Source organism: Lemur catta, chromosome 15 (genome assembly GCF_020740605.2).
Source record: "Lemur catta isolate mLemCat1 chromosome 15, mLemCat1.pri, whole genome shotgun sequence".
Classification (NCBI taxonomy): Eukaryota; Metazoa; Chordata; class Mammalia; order Primates; family Lemuridae; genus Lemur; species Lemur catta.
Genome location: NC_059142.1, coordinates 3,484,112 through 3,502,343, shown reverse-complemented (window position 1 = coordinate 3,502,343; position 18,232 = coordinate 3,484,112). Strand labels below are relative to the sequence as shown.

General features: G+C 37.6%; 1 protein-coding gene across 1 annotated transcript in view; it reads right to left on the bottom strand.

Annotated features, from left to right (window-relative positions):
- The window catches only part of LOC123650598 (protoheme IX farnesyltransferase, mitochondrial), a 137,332-nt gene that overhangs the window by 97,125 nt on the left and 21,975 nt on the right, over positions 1-18,232 (bottom strand). Inside the window, exon 4 of the mRNA XM_045569485.1 lies at positions 9,294-9,418. Coding sequence (XP_045425441.1) covers positions 9,294-9,418 — 125 coding nt within the window. The remainder of the gene's footprint in view (positions 1-9,293; positions 9,419-18,232) is intronic.

Here is an 18,232-nt window from a genome sequence, read left to right as displayed (position 1 = left end):
CTAAAAGCATTACCAGAACAATCATAATTTTATTCAGATATATTAATGAAATGTTAAGATATTATACTAGGGTTTTATTTCAGTGGGAGTTTTTGTTTTTATAAACTAGCAGGTAAATAAAAATTATAACTGCATATTATCTTATGATTTTAAGGTTACCTTATATTTTAAGGTATAAGGATACTGTAGATTACAAGTATACATAAATCTTATTAACTACTAAAATTTCTCTTTGTTTCATCCTATCTCTACATTCCATCATTCAGATCCTTTAGAATTTCTTTGTTCCCCCTGTGATCACTGCTTCTGGGAGAAATCTGGCAAAGGATCTGAAGGAAATGCCAGAGTGAAATTTTCCTTAAGATTAATCACACAGGTAAGTAATTTCCCTTTCTTGCCAAACAATATTTTCTAAAACTTCTTAGAAAATCAATAAGACAGGATTGGGTGGTCATAAAAATGTGAATTTTAGGATTTACTTAATCACTTACACACAAATTTTAAAGGTCTAATAGCTTGCTTAAAGCAGCCTGGAGCTCTACCACTAGTTAGACAAAGCAGCACAGGTATGACGAGTAACATCAGCCCCACTGTCCATCCCCCCTTCCCCTGACACCCCAATTCCTATTCCTTTTAGTGTCTGGGGGCCCAGTTTGGAATTCAGAATCACCTGATGATTCCAATTTTAAAGTATAAATATATATCAAGGCATTAAAAATGTTCAAATATTAAAGCTCAAAAGCAGTTTGTCACTAAGGCAAAGAGTACAAGACAAGGAAATGACACGTCTCCCAGGTACCAGCCACACAGTTAGTTTTCACATCAGTGGTATCAGTCATCAGTCAACCAAGGGTCAGTCTGACCCAGAAAACAGGGAGCGACGTCCGTGGTTCAGAGCAGAGAACAAACAGGCTAATGGGATTCAGATGAACAAAGTGTCAGGAAAAGCAAAACATAACTGAAGATTTTGAAAAAAGGAAAAAGAGAATAATTTGGAAAGAACCTCAGCATGACCTCTGCTAGGTGGGGGTGACGACACAGTGAAGGAGGCAAGTCTGCGAGTCACCCAGACCAGGTCCAACCGCAACATGCTACCCAGGGACACAGGCCAAGGATCCTAGCTCCCCAGGTCCATATTGGTATCACTGCCATTATTTCCATTATGTCTCAATTAAATACTTGCTTTTTGATCAATCTTTTTCTACCAATATTTCTTTAATTTACCAGAATTACATACATAACTCCACAATGCTAACCAAACAGTAAAAAATAAACAATGTCTGCTGAACTGAAGTCATCATCACATATTCAAATATGAAGAATTCACATATAAGTACGTGCATACTTGAAATAAATATATTCGTATATTCATACAAATACATACACACACACACACATACACACACACACTCACACACATATATACATATTAGAGTTTGCAAGTATAACCCAAGTTACGTAGTGCACTGAGGAAAATAAACACATTTTCTTTTCCCATTCTCTATTAAGATCCTATCTGGGAATAACTGGAAGATAATAGATTCTGAAAGTGTGAAGGATGTGGGCCAAAAACAGACCAAACTTTTATATTAATAGCACAATAATAGCTAACATTAATGGAACACAGATTGACTAAGGCATAAGTGCTTTAAACCCTCCTGATCATTAGAGATACATATATTACCACGCCCACTAAGGTAACTTCACCTCTACTACACAGTGGCAAGGATGTCAGCAGTTAACCTGGTGGCAGGAAGACTCATAATAGCCCAATTCCAAGGTAGTGAATGGACTAGGACATTTCAGTTGAGAAGAAATAACAGTGAATTGGATCCACAGGTTCTGTTCCCAATTTGATCAATGTGATCAATGAAATGACATCATCTAGGACATTTCAGTTGAGAAGAAATAACAGTGAATTGGATCCACAGGTTCTGTTCCCAATTTGACCAATGTGATCAATGAAATGACATCATTAAACTTCGTCTTATTCTTCTACAACACTGGAATAATGCCACTTCACAGAGTTGTTGTAAGAAGCAAATAGAATAATGATGAGTTAATGTGGCATGTAAATAATAAAAAACTATTTACAAATATATTTTCAAATTATCATCTCTGCATTTGTTGGCAAAACTTCACCTAGAGTTATTTTGGTTATGAATACCAATGCCAAACTCACTCTACTTAGATGGATCGCTCTGGAGAAAGGAATAAAATGTAATTTAGAAATTATTTGAGGTTATATAAACTCAGGAAAAGAGACTCTGCATTTAAAAGGCATTTTCTTTTTGACGTTGTTCAGTAATGTTCATCATTTTCCTTATATATAAAAACCATATTTAGTTAGAGACTTTTTCCCACATAGTATTCAAGAACTCTCTATGCAGACCTGACCTAGTGCAGTAGCTAATTTGAATCATCTGAATAAGCCACGAGTTAGGAACTTCAGAGGCCACTGAATGAATGCAAGTTGCCCACCAGCTAAAACATCAAAGTCAAACAAATCACAACATTCAGAAGAAAAATATATTTCTCATATTGATTTTTCTTACATATATGATGTTCAATAAATCACATCACTGGTATTCACTAACGTAAGTCTCATTCTCCCAGAATACAATACCAAATTTAATAACTACTTCTGTTCAACATGGAAGATGAAAGTCAATTCCTATTGCTCTAGGCAGACTGCATAGTCAAAACAAAAGAAACATCAGAGAAAGAGAAAATGGAGAAAGATGCATTAGATATTAATCTCATTCATATTCACCAGAAAAACAGAAAAATCTTTACCTGTTTCTCCTTTCGGAGTTTAAAGGACGTGAATTTTCTTTTGCCCTACCCACCCTGTAATTCAGAGCTCTTTATCCAAAGCCTCTTCGCTACCTTATTTTTACCATGAAAGTCTCTCAAGTGTTGTCAGTATCAAACACAAAACATGTTTCTTCTTGACCCTATTTTATTCACACCTCTTGATCTTTCATTTCCTTTCATAAAAATTCTTCAACATTCACAAATACACTAGATCCCAAAGATAACACACCCTTCTCAGATTTACCTTTGTAATTAAAACGTACCTCTCAGATGTGAAACCCCTCCTTATATTTTGTGCCTTTCTTGTAATTTTCTCCAAAATAAAGTCTCTGAGAACATCAGTGGCTCTCCTTAGAGCTAAGTCTAAGTTAAAAATTTATTTACCATTTATTTGATCTTTCAAAAGAGCTATTTTTTGGCCGGGCACGGTGGCTCACGCCTGTAATCCTAGCACTCTGGGAGGCCGAGGCGGGTGGATCGCTCAAGGTCAGGAGTTTAAGACCAGCCTCAGCAACAGTGAGACCCTGTCTCTACTAAAATTAGAAAGAAATTATCTGGCCAACTAAAACATATATATAAAAAAAAGAAAATTAGCCGGGCATGGTGGCACATGCCTGTAGTCCCAGCTACTCGGGAGGCTGAGGCAGTAGGATCAGATCGCTTAAGCCCAGGAGTTTGAGGTTGCTGTGAGCTAGGCTGACACCACGGCACTCACTCTAGCCCAGGCAACAAAGCAAGACTCTGTCTCAAAAAAAAAAAAAGAAAAAAAAAGAGCTATTTTTTGAAATCCCTTAAACCTAGATTCAAACAAATGATCTAATGTATGTAAAATGCTTAGAACATTCCATATAGCAAGTGCTAAATAAGTGTTAGCTGCAATTATTGTTAACATTAACACTTCTTGGTACTTTCCCCCTCTCCCCCCAATACATATTCCTTCAGAATTTCACTCTACTGGCCTGCTCTACATGCTTGTGGGCAGAGGTGATGGATGGTACAAGACATGCAAGTCATAATTATCGGTTTCAAGGAGTTAAGTGTTCTCTAGGGAAGAGATACAAATGAATAAGTATGTTGCAATACCACAAGTGCCTATTAACCATGGTTGGAAAGTGATAGATTGGAAGAACTGTCACATGGAAGAAGAAAGAACACTTTTTCCAGAGAGAACTATGGCCAAGAGGTTGAAGTTATAAGGAGGCAGACTTTGGCTCAATATGAGGAAGAGTGCTTTACTCATCAGGGCACCAAGATCCAGTACAAAGAAGTTATCAAGATTCGAGAACAGTGTACTGATAGCCGAGTAATAATGGGTGTAAAATATTCTTTAAGGTGGTGCGTGTATGAGTTTGTGTATACCACCACAATTAGGCATGACAGTAGAAGCTACAGAGGGAGAAGCTGAGGTAAGCCAGGTGACCTGAGCTGTGGTCAGGAATCTCTACTTGTACGATAGGTACATTTGTGAATAGAAAAGGCAGAACCCAACCTGAGATATTTTGATACAAAGATATTTTTACAGTGAAAGATTGAAGGCATAGGTGGGCTACAAATAGCAAGAGCATATAATATTTCTTGTTTAAACTGGGACACTTGAAAGTAAAAGGGGCGTTCTTAATAACTATGCCAAGAACACAGGCACAAAGCAGGGCCTATGGTCACCCTAGCTATCAACAGATAGTTACACAAGAAATGTGAGCCAGGGATTTGCCTGAGGCAGAAATTATAGCTAGGATCTTAGGTAAAGATCTCCAATGAATTCAAAAGTAGAAATTATTAAAGCAGAGGTTTTCTAACTGGGAGTGATTTTGGTCACATGGCAACATTTGGCAATGTCAGTTGTCACAAGTTGGGGAGGGGTGCTACTGGCATCCAGTGGGTCGGGGGTGGGGAAGCTGGGCAGCATCCTACAGTGCACAGGAACGCCCCACACAACAAGCTATCTAACCAAAATCGTCAAGAGTGCTGAGGTGAGAGATTATTAAAATTTCTGTATTTAATTTGTATTAAAAATGAAGAGATTGGACTACATAAACATATGAAACAACTACACTATAAAAAATTAATCAAAAGACAAAAACTGCAGAAAATGTTTGCACCATATATGACAGAGGTAATAATCCAATCTACATACAGAAAGAGCCCTTAGAAAAAGGCAAGCATCCCAACAGCAAAACAGGCAAAACTCACTAGCAAACAATTGACAAAAGACAGTGCAAATGGTCAATAAGCACTAAAAAATAAACTAACTCCACCTCATAAATAATCAAAACAACTTAAATTAGAAGAATACTTCTGTTGTTACCTATAAACCCAGGCAAGGTTTTCTAATTCATAGTGTTGGTGATGAGCATGATAACACACTGCCAAAGAGAAGGATAAGTTGATTTCAAACAAAAACAAACAGAAGACTGTCTGGAGGGACATTTAGCTGTACTTGAAATAAATATCTTTTTTCATTTTAACTTTTCATTTTGAAAACTATGTATCTTTTGGCACAACCACCCGGTTTTAGGACTCTATCAAAAGAAATCAGGACATATGCAAAGATTTAGCTAAAAGGATTTCTGCTCAGCAGTGTTTACATGGGCAAAAAATTGGAAATCCCTAAAATGTGAAATAAGGAGAAATTTCATTAAACAAATCAAGGTACATCCATCTACAACTCTTAAAATTATGCTACCAAATATTGACATAGAAGGAAGTTCATGACATTATATAAAAAATAAATCCAAACTATATATATCATTTCTGTGAGAAATTAATATATATGTGTGTGTGAAGATGTATCTGTGTATGAAAAAAGTCCGTAATAATATAAACCAAAATATTAACAATGGATCTACTTGGTGGTAAGATGTGAGCACCATGAAGGCAGCAATTTTTGTTTGTTCCCTGCTGTGACTAACACACAGAACAATGCCTGGCATAAGGAAAAAGTAAAATAAAAATTATTGTTATTTTTGCTTATCTGTATTTTCTCACTGATCTGCAATGAAAACATTATTTGCATAATGCATTTTTTAAATGTTGCTTTTTAAAAAAATAATTCAATGTAAAACAAAATGTTTTACAAATAGAAATGCAAGGGATGCCACCTACTTTACAGAGTTGTAAGTTTAAAGAACAATTTATGTAAACATGCTCTGTAAACTCTACAGCACTGTAATAATGTAAGAAATTAATTATTTTGTTAAGATTATACATTCTAAAGTTAAACCAGTTTCATACGTGCTTTGGCTGGTAGCTTCCCTCCCAGCAATTCCATTTCCAGTCATTTGTCTTTAAGAACAATTAGAGAAATTTGCAATGTTACTAGCAGAAGCAAAAAGCTGCAACAAGAGAGAACTGAGGCCCATCCATAAAATTTTTCCTATAGAAATTTATTTATCGACATATGCATTTATTGACATAATCTCTCTTTAAAAATCATGTATATGTAACATAAGTAAAAGAATCCCAATTATAGCTTATTATAACACTGTCTTATGTCAAATACTCAAAATAATTGTTATAATTTTCTGATAATTCTTATCTTTTTCAATTTCTTAATCTATTCTACTTGAATTCAGCTATTCAGTTTGTCACTTGTTTGTCAAGACTCAATCAGTCAAAGCCATCCATAACATTTTATCTTTCAGTTGCTAAATTAAAAACATTTTATGCATTGCTTTCATCCTCTGAAGGCATACCCACTTTAAAGCCACACCATGGTTTCGAATGAAGCATGTGTATATATTACAAAACATGTATGTAATTTATTTTTACATTTTAATGTTAGTGGATTATTGTACATATCTCTTTATGCACTCACTTCTTCATAAATCAGAAGCTGAATCTCATTTTCTCTCCTTAAAACAAATGTAAGAATTGCTTTCCAAAGCTTTATTTTTTCAACTTTCATAGAGATCACAGAAGAGGAGAAACACTCAGAACTAAATGAATAACAGCTCAAAGTATTAAAAAAATTAAAAATATAAATAAAATGTTATTTGAATCCTGTCATAAACATAGAAGGGAATTTTTTCTCCCAGAGAACTCTATTAGAAGCTGAAGACCTTTTATATAGACCAACCACATATAATATCCTTTAATTTGAACACTAGCACATTTAAAAAAAAAGGCAGTAAACTCTTTGTTTTTGCTAAGGACTATTTCTTTACGTATGTGCTACTCAAAAACGCAGTTAAACTGTTGTTGCCCAGTGTTTTTTGTTCTGCTTACGCTATTTAAAAGCACCAATAAAAATGGCCTCACATTCCTTTATTTGAAATTTATGAGATTGCCTAACACCGGAACTGAAACATTTCCAACATATAATCAGGAAAATGTAATTGGGGAAGCTGACTGATACCCTAATAAGAACACTAGAATTCTACTGTGCTGGGAATCACTGAGATTTTTTTAAGTATTGTGATCCTTCCAAACGAAATGAGAGCCTAAGACAAGTGGAAGGAAGCAATGGGAGGGATACAAGAAGATGAAGAAATTCATTTGCACAACAAACACTGATGAGGAGCCGACATCACTCAGGACCCTGAGGAGGCCTGTGGGAGCTGAGTGACGTGTGGAAGAACACGACAAAGTGTTCCAAAGGAAGCACAGGAGTGCTGTGTGAGTGGGATGCAGAACAGGGCTGGAAAACCAACCTAAGGAGGAGATATTAACAGAAGAGGCGGACAGGTTTTCTCATGATAAATTTTTTTTTTTTTTTGAGACACAGTCTCGCTCTGTTGCCCGGGCTAGAGTGAGTGCTGTGGCATGAGCCTAGCTCACAGCAACCTCAAACTCCTGGGCTCAAGCGATCCTCCTGCCTCAGCCTCCCGAGTAGCTGGGACTACAGGCATGAGCCACCACGCCCGGCTAATTTTTTCTATATATATTTTTACTTGGCCAGATAATTTCTTTCTATTTTTAGTAGAGACGGGGGTCTCACTCTTGCTCAGGCTGGTCTCAAACTCCTGACCTCAAGTGATCCACCTGCCTCAGCCTCCCAGAGAGCTAGGATTACAGTCATGAGCCACCTCGCCCAGCACTCATGATAAATTTTTGAGCTACCTTTTTTTTCCTTTGGTGGGGATAGGGGAGGAGCCAACTCAAGGCAACCCTTATCTTTTATGATGTTTTAGGGTTTCTGAACCATTTGATGTGTTTTAGGTTTTTTTATCCCCCCAGAATCTCCACACTTTTAAACATTTTTTTTTGAATGTATATAATTGAAACAGAAGACATCTATTAGTATCAAGGATAAATGCAGCTCTTCAACTTAAAAAGAGAAGACTGAAAACTAGAATGTGCTCCTGGTTTTATCTCCTGTAACTAAAGAGAGGTAATTATTTTTAAAAACTGAAAAATAGATCCCAAAATAGCCAAATAAATCCATTTCACTTATATTGCTTTTTATTCAAATTTTTATTAAAAATAAGTTCATGGCGAAACCACGACTATTCTCTTTGCCAAGAAATATGGGAGGGTAGCAAAAGGGAGGCACAATGTGGAAGACATGACATTGTGCTTTATAGATGGGTATGACATTGTTGGTAAAGTGGCGGGACTAAATGAGCCTCATTATAAGATTGTTTTGACATTAAAAATAACAACAATAAAAACCTTATTTGAAATAGATTGATCCTTCTCCAAATAGCTGAAAATATATTATAAAACCATAATGATCTTAGGCATTATCAAATTAAATTACCATATTTTGCAGACCAGAAACTTATATATCCACTCAGCCAAGCTGTTTTCCTGCTGGTCACTTGAATTCCTGTTTTAAAACTGTGCCAACTCCTCTTGGGTGTTCTAGTGACGAAAACATTTTTCCTTAAGTTTTAGCCAGCACAGTATCTTATGAAAAAGCTGCAACGTTAGGGCAGACCACAATGACTAGATAGAGGATAAAAACTAATTTAAGAAATTATTTTGATGTCTAAAATAATAGGGGAAAAAAGATGCATTAAAAATAATATGCTAATTTTGGGGATATAATCTGATTCCATACCACGTTAACTGACTACTAAATTATTAATTTTTTTTAAAGCTGGATATGCTTGTTTAAGATATATTCTGTTCTGTATAATGGTGGTGTAAAATGCAAAAAAATCAAACCAAGAAAGAATAGCATATAATAATGATGAGCTCAGGGAAATGTATTTGAAATGGATAAACAAAGATACCACTAAGAATAGAAAGTTATGACAGCTCTGAAACACTTTTTAACCCAAGGAATCCTGGTCACCTGAAGCATATACTCTACTGCTCTCACACCTGAACACACCTGAAAACCATTCATCTCCAAAAAAAAAAAGGCAAATTGGTTATGGATCCCACAGACATTATAGGATATATAGTGTTACAAGTTCACAACGCTTCTCCGTCAATATATATGATTTTGGAAGATTTTTAAAACTATGACAATACCACCATCTGGGAAAAAGTGACAATACCATAATCTAGCTGAAAGGTGAGGAACTGACCTGATTGATGGCGTTGGCGGCACAGGACGCAAGGCCCGTCCCAACAGAGGCCAGCAGGAAGCAGGGCCAGTCAAAAGGTCCTGGGGCCAATGCAAACCCAGCTGCAGTGGTACTCACAACCAGAGCTGCAATACAGAAACAGAGCAGAGGTATCGTGACCAACAAGATTCCCAACTGTAAAAGCAAAAAGACAAAGAATAAACCATCTCTCATATAAATCAACTGATTACATTAATAACACAAGCTACATGTGTTCATTATAGAAAAATGCTAATTTCCTTTTCACTTCATTATACTTAAAAGTGAAAATAAGGTAGGTCTTTCAGATTTAGTCATTCCCTTATTCATTCAACAAACATTTACTGAATACCAAATTTGTGATCAGCATGCATTATCAGGAATAAAGATGTATAAGGTCTTGTTCCTGCTCTTGGGTAATCTGACAGGGAGATGATAGGCATATGTTTATAACTGCAACACAAGGTAGCAAATAATAATGGTCCCAATTCTGTGACAAACTCCAGACAATCCTAGGGGAGGGCTTGCCTATAACAGATGATGGTCCTAGGAGCCAGAGGATGAGTGGAGGGAGGTGATAACCAGACAGCCTTAACAGCCTGCAGATGACATGTAAGTTAATCTTCAGGCGGGGATGCAGAGAAGGGAAGAAAATGGGGAAGTGAGCAACATTACAGGTAGATTGATAATTCCAAGAACAGGGACAAGGGCAAAGAAGACCAATGTAAACAGTCTGACGTTTGTGTGACACCACCTACCAGATTCTCAAACCAAAAACCTAGTATTTTTGATTCACTCTCTCTATATATCCCATTCACTGCAAAGTACTGTCTGTTCTTCCTCTACAGTGTGCCTCAGATCCAGCACACTGCCGCCATCTACTCTAGTCCTGTGGGTCTCAACCAGAAGTGGTTTTGCCCCCAAGGGGACAGCTGGTAATATCTGGAGGTATTTGTGGCTACAACTGCGAGGGGAGGGTGCTATTTGTCTTCTAGAAGGTAGAGGAAGAGGAAGAGGATGCTTCATAACTCCTTAGGTGCATAGGACAGCCTCCCACAACAAAGAATTTCCTGGCTTAAAATATCAGTAGTGCCAAGGTTGAGAAACCTAATCTAGTCCAAGCAATTACTATCAGAGCTTCTCCCTTACTGGTCTCCTTGCTCCCATCTTGCTTCTCTCTCCAGAGTGATATTTTAAAATGTAAATAGATCACATCACTGTGCTGCTTTGAGAATTATTTGCTACTACACCTGGAAAAAATGCAAACTCTTCCCCCTGCCACACTGCACCTTACACCTCTCTTCAGCTCAATCACTGTTCTTCACTCATGAGGGCCTTCTGTTCTTTGAGCACATTAAGTTCTTTCTTGCCCCCAGGGTCCCTGTACCTTTATTTCCTCTGCCTCTTTCCACGGCTGGCTCCTTCTCATCCTTCACATCTCATCTGAAATATTACTGCCCAGGGAGAACTTCCCTGATCATCTCATCTAAAGGAGGCCTCCCCAGTTACTCCCCTGTGCACATCAGCTTTTTATTTCCTTCACGGCACTTGTCACACTCTGGCTCCTCACTGGAAGCAAGCTCCTCGAAGGCAGGAGCCCTGTCTGTGTGTTTCACTGCTGGATTTTCAGGGCTACCACTAAACCAGACATAGAGAAGTGCTTACCGGAAAAAGAGGAAGAAGGCTGCCAGATTGCAGAGCATGCAGCTGAGGAGTCTGTGTTTCATTTGGTCAGCGCAGAGAGCCGCTGACAGTCTAAAGCAAGAAAGATCTATAACTGGAAGTTTAGCCTAGTAGCAACATACATCATGACTTAAGAGTGACAGAGAGTTTTGCTGAGAAACATTTTAAGAGGATATACCATTAATCCACTGTGAATGAGGATAGTAAAGTGAGAACTGAAGAGTTATAATGGATATTTTGATTAGAGAATTGTGAGGACCTGGTAACTAGGAGAGGTGGGAAGACAAAACAAAACAACAACAAAAGAGAATGAAAGGCGAAGCACTGCACTTGGATGACACGGAGAGCAATGACACTATTAACAGAAATAAGGAAATCAGGGGAAGAGGTGATGGAGCTAGCAGGCCTTAGGAAAATATGTTGTTTCTGAGGAATCATGGGACATCTAGGTAGAAATACAGTGAAAGTAGATAAAATAGGAGACTAGAGCTCAGAAGAGAGAACTGGAGCACATGAAAGAGGCATAAAGCCCTGAGGCACCTGCCTGGAGACTGTGGCTGGACCTGAGGGGACAGATGAGATCATCAACAGGCAGCATGTGCAGTGGAAAGAAGTGCGTGAAAAAAATACTGGATCTTTACAGATGGGGAGAAAGGAAAGAATGAAAGACACAGAAGATCCGGAGACAAGCACCATGAGGATGAGGTGGCATGGACGTCCAATAACCAGGTGAGGGCTACAGGAAGCAGGACAGGAAGGCACTACCACTGACGTCAGCAGGTCCACGCCAGAGAAACTGACAGTTCCTCCTAATGATCGTAAGTTGGCTGGGCTGGCACACCCTTCAGTCTAGCATTACCAGCGACTTACTGAAATCCTTCAGAGTTCTACCATGTGGACAAGCAAGCCCCTGCCATATGTAGACAAGGCACAGTTTTCTACGTATTGCTGTTATTTCTTTGGTTGTATTCAATGGCAGTTTGCAAGGTGACTTAGGAATACGTGCTGAGATTACTATCTAACTAGAAGTCTCGAGAGCACATGTATTGCAGGCAAGAGGTCCTTCTTTAACTCAGCAGCTCCCAAATGTGGTATGCATCTGAATCTCTCAGGGGACGATTTACTCCCAGAAAAGAGGATATATGAACAGATTAGAGTGAAGAGGAAGGTTCAGGAGTGAAGATACAGGTTTGGATAAAGATTACAAGAAGACAAGCAGAAGGTTGGCAGTTAGGAGGCTGATCAGAAGTCACAAAGACATACGGGACGCCTGAGGCGGGGAGTGCCCAAGCCAGAGACCACGTATGCACTGTCCCTCCCACATCTCCTCTGTGTGCGGGTACAGCCTGCCCTGGCCCTGATACGGTACTACAAGTCATAACACAAGTGTACACATGGCACCTAACAGCAGCAAACAACCACATGGAACAGGGGGCAGCAGTCAAAAATATTTATTTCAGAGGAAACATTCTAGAAGAAAGTTTTAGCTCTCTAATTCAGTAATGACTTATGCCCAGAAGAAAATGCCACCATGATTCCAGGCTTTGAAAACAGCAGTTGCAGGTAGGTTTTGGCCACGTGCCAACAGGGAAAGAATAGCCTCTCGTGTAACAGTCTGTTTCGCTTCACCTGCACACATTTAATGACCATCAAGAAGGGCACTATTTTTAGAACAAACAACAAAGCTCCCTTTGGGATATTCAAACAGCTCCCTTCTTTGAGGAAGCTTTTTCATTCCTCACAGATCTCATATCAAAAGTTGCCAAATCTCATGGACAGGTCACGTTAAAGAATGAGAATCATATTGTTTTGTATGACTCAACAGCAACTTCTCACCTATTGCACAGTGACAAGCCAGGACTGGAAGAAAAGTCCTTAACACCCAGGCAACTTCTCAGTTGTACCAGAAGAATTCCAGCACGCAGCAGACAGGTTGACGGGATCAACGGGAGACTTTGAGGGAAAAGATACTGCAGGGTTTTCTCTCCTACAATGAAACTAAGTAAATTGCTCCTATCCATAGAGCAAATCAGTTAAAATCATTCTTAACTGTATATTAAGCCCTTGAATCTTAAACCAAAAGTAGCCTACTCATAAACAACTGCTGCTGTTAACAGAAAATCTACTATAACTTCCTCACTATATAATTAGTAAAGTGCAGAGTCACCAAAATAAAGAACTACAGTTGGCCCTCTGTACCCATGTGTTCTACCTCCACGGATTCAACCAACCTTGGATAGAAAATATTTGAAAACAAACAAAAAGCATCTGTACTGAACACGTACAGACCTTTTTTTGTTGCTATTATTTCCTAAAAAATACAGCATAATAACTATTTACATAGCATTACATTGCATTAAGTATTATAAGTAATCTAGAGGTGATTTAAAGTATACAGGAGGATTTAAAGTATATGGTGTAGGGGTTATACCAAATACTATGCCATTTTATAAAAGGACATGAGCAATTACAGATTTTGGCATCTGAGGGAGGTCCTGGAGCCAATCCCCCATGGATACCGGGGGAAGACTGTACTTTAGATGTCTCTAAACATCCAGATCAACATTTTGTACTGTGCTTAATAAACAGATTTTTAAAAGTCAATCACCATCACAATGGGTAAGAAAGTGCCATAATCATTGAACTGTCAAAAATAAAAATGTTCTAAAAATAAAATTCACTTTGCTTAAAATTAAAAAGGGTATATAGTTACATGAAAGCAAAACTGTTAATCAGAGGAGGAAGTACTTTGTTATTCTTTGTACTCACTCCATAGCTTGATTGGGTGATAAACAACACAGAAAGCACATCAAATTTTTGATTAATGGGTTTACTGATAAATTGACAAAAGAGACAAAAAGTGGTTTGCAAAAAACTGACAAAGGGAAAAGGACAATGTTTTAGTAAGACATAACAATGACTAAATTTACAAAATGGAAATCCTGCTTAATTTCAAAATGTACAATTGGTAAATGGTAATACATATAAAAAGATAGCAACTATTATTATTATTATTATAGGGAAGAAATTTGAATTTTCTATAAAAGACCAAAAGCTAACAAAGGATGTATTCATACTTACTTCATCAAAGTAATTAATTTAAAAGAGAAAGGCAGAGAAGACTGATAAATTATACAAGTAAAATTGACCAAAGCAATATTCTCATACAACACTGCCACAACTGTAATTAAACTTTTCATTGATTTCCTGGGATTCATTACATGGAATCATTTTGCAACACCAGGATCTCATTAAAAGTGAATGTAATATATTCTTTCATTAATAACACTTGAAATTATATTTTATTTGGTAATCTCATATTCTGTCCCTTCACAAATAAACATAAAATCAATGCTGCCAATGAAGCATGACCCATCCGAGACAGGCCGAGAGCCACTGCACTGCAGGCGCAGAGATGACTGGGAGCTCATGGGAGAGTAATATTCCCACACCGATGGAGCCTGACCCATCCCTGCTCCCGGGATGAGTACTCAGCCAGAGAACCACTCCAAGCTTCCGCATGAAAACAGATCCAGTAGCAGCCTTCACCAAAGGCAGTCCCGATGGCTAGGCCCAATCTTAGCACAACTGCAGCTCTATCAGTCAATCCCTTCCAAACCATAGGCCTGACCTAAGACTGACCAGGGCTGCCTTCTTCCTGGTCCCATCATTAACAGGAATTCACCAAATACAGTCTTTTACCTGCCTGCCTTCTCCAGGGAGAAGTTCCCACTATGTTCCTTATAAATTTTTTAGAAGTTTTATTTAGAAACAATCACAATTAGACATGCTCTGGGCTATGGCTGAAACATTTGTCCTCTCTGAAACTCATGCTGAAACTTAATTCCCAAAGTGGCAGTATTGAAAGGTGGGGTCTCTATTCAGAGGTGATTGAGTCATGAGGACTCTGCCCTCAAGAATGGACTAATCCATTTGTGAATGAATGGACTAATGGGCTAACAGATTAATGGTTATCATGGGAGTGGGACTGGTGGCTTTACAGCAAGAGGGAGAGACCTGAGCTGGCACACTCAGCCCCCTCGCCATGTGATGCCCCGTGGTGCCATCTCAGAACTCTCTGTACAGAGAGTTCCCACAAGCAAGAAAGCCCTCAACAGATGTGGCCCCTCTACCTTGGACTTCCTGGCCTTCATAACTGTAAGAAATGAATTCCTTTTCTTTATAAATACCCAGTTTCAGGTATTTTGTTATAAGTAACAGAAAATGGACTAAGATACCCTTGGCTGGCCAGGAAAAAGGCAAACATCCCTGCTGAAAACTGCTTATGAGAGCAACCCAACAGGTATCCTCTAGGAGCTAAGAAAAGCAGTCCATGCCAGCAGCTAGAAGGCAAACAGGGACTTCAGTCCTAGAGTGGCAAAGAAATGAATTCTGCCAACAACCAGTGAGCCTGCAAGAGGACCTGAGCCCCGGATGAGAATGAGGGTACCGAACAACACCGGTCAGACCCTGAGCAGAGGGTCTAGCCACCTCATGCCTGCACTTCCGACCTGTGGAAACAGTGAAACAATGACTTTGTGTTGTTTTAAGCTGCTAAGTTGTGGTAATTTGTTTTGTGTAATAGAAAACTAATATGTACTGTAACAAAGGTAGCAATTAAGAAAGACTAGTGCATCACCAGCAATACAGAGGACTGATTGGAGTGGAGGAAAACTTACTCAGGGAACCACTTAAAGGTCATTGCAGTGCACTAGGTGGGAAGAGATGAGAGCCTGGGTAGGATGGCAAGTATTTTGAATGCAGTGACACAGGGCTTCATTACTGATTAAATATAAGCAGTTAAAGCAAAGGCTGCTTTGCTTTGCTAAAACCCACATTTTGTGTGTCTTAAAATGAATATATCAGTGTAAGAGTACATAAATTTTATTTACAAATAACTATGCATTTATGTTATATATATTTATATATAAATAGCATAAATATTATAAATATACCTATGTATGCTTAAAATTATTTTTAATGATAAAGTACATGACTAATAAACTTTGGAGAACCCTGCTCTAAAATAAACAGCAAAGCAAGGAATGGTAGGTATTAATATCTGATTTTCTATATGGAGAACCATATGCAAATCAGTGGCAGTGAAATCAATCCAGCATCTACTCAAGAGAGTAATATGGTTTATGTACAATATTTGGCTCTCAGCTTCATAGGATATTCTTTAATACATACTCTAAAGATGCATTTTCAGAAAAAGAAAATGCCACTAAATGAACAGAAGATACACATGCACATACACAATCACCTAGCAGATTACAGAATCACAAACCAGGCAAGATAAGCTTTCACCCTGTATCCCTGGCATTGGATTCATGATAATGTTCCTTACTCTTAAAGGTCTTAAGGAAAATTGTAAGGAGTCCCAGAGGAGTGAGCCCCTCGTTGGGGGTGGGTAGAGGCAGCCCTGCTGCACATACTGTTACATCTGCAACACAGGGAGCTTTATTTGTCACCCATAAAGAGAGGCTTTTGCAAGACTTTGAGTAGAAACTTAGCCAGCCTCCCTAGTTCTAACCTCACAGCACACTTTCCAGAGCAGCAATGAACCCCTTGAAAGGTTCTGCCTTTTCCAATATAACATGCAAGAGGTTTTCTTGGAGAAGTAGCTTTATCAAGAATTTTTTTTTTTTTTTTTAAGGCTCACCACTTTGGGGACTATTGGTCTCTGAGCATAATCATAATTAATGTACTTCATTTCCTTTCTGAAATCATCAATTAAAAATAACTGTAAGGATTATATTCAAAAATAGGTCATCTACATCCTGCTTTCTTATTATCTGTCTCTTAATACCTATTTTTTAGCACTGACCCCTACAGAACTAAGAGAAAAACAAAACTCCAATAAATCAATTTGGATAATTATCAATTCTGATAAAAGATTTGGTAGAAAGATCAAAACCACTGACTAAATGAGATTTTGAGATTCTTTATAGATTTCAAATTATCCTTGCAATCTATTATATCTCATTATCCTTGATAGCAGATATTGTGCAATATTGTAAACCAAATCCCACAAACCTGAGACATATTCTCTTTAAAGTTCTTTAATGTACTAACCAAGAATAGGCAGTTAATGAATTTGTATGTGGTTCTGTTTAAGTATGTGTCCAAACAAAGGAATAAGTTTTTGTTAGTAGATTTCAAAGTTCAAAATCATATAACCTAATTCAGAGGTGGGAGTTAAGTCTTTTCTGATTTTCAAATGACAGTTTATTTTTTACTAAATAGTTGTACTTATTATTTCCATCTCTATCCTCATTTCTATTAACACCTTAAGATTCAAATGGTTGAATTTCTAATTTAAGTGAGTTTTTTAGGCTTCACAGCTTGGCAGCATTCTGTGAACCTCCTAATATGGTCATCTTACCAACACACATATCAAAGAAGGTAGTAATTCTTATGCTTATTGTTAAGTTCAGATGAAAAGTCAATTGATGAGAGAGAAACATGATATTTTTTCCTCAGTCACATTAAAGGATATCAACCAGCAGTAACTGATGACAAACCATAACTACTTCTGGTTGGTTAAAAGACTTTTATTTTAATAACACAGCTGAAAAACTAAAGAACTTATTAGGGCTTCCTGTTTTCCTCTTTCTTTTTGTCATATACTTAATCACCAAAGTTGGTTTGAAAATCCTGGGACCACATTAAATCTCATAACATCAAATTTACCTAGCAACACTGTTACCAAAAGGAAGCATTTAAGTAGTCACCAAGGCAATTCACCAGAAAGCATTTGGTTTGCATTTATAGTTCATATTCAGAAAAAGGAAAATGAAGTATCTATTGGCTCCAATAAATATATAAATAAAAATTGTTTATATTAAGCTAATTATGCAACACTGAGTAAGATCCTAAGATTGTTCTTTCAATTACAGTTTTTCCTTGAACCAAAGAGCTCTTCTACTTTATCATCCTATTTTTAGTTTTTTTTCTTTCCAATAAAGAAACATTTCTTCTCACTATATTTCATATACTCAATAACCAACACTTTACAATCTTTTAAATTAATTAAAACATTCCTCCATAAAACTGATGACTATAAACTAAAACTGATGCATAAAACTGAAACTTTTAAGCACAAACATGTTTTCTCAAAAAAGAGTTTGGCAAAATGAAATTGCCAGTTGAGCAGTTTCTGCTAAAAAAGCAAAGCTTTATCTCAGTTTCATAACAAAATTGTAAGTATGACTGTCCAGAGAGCAGCTTTACAA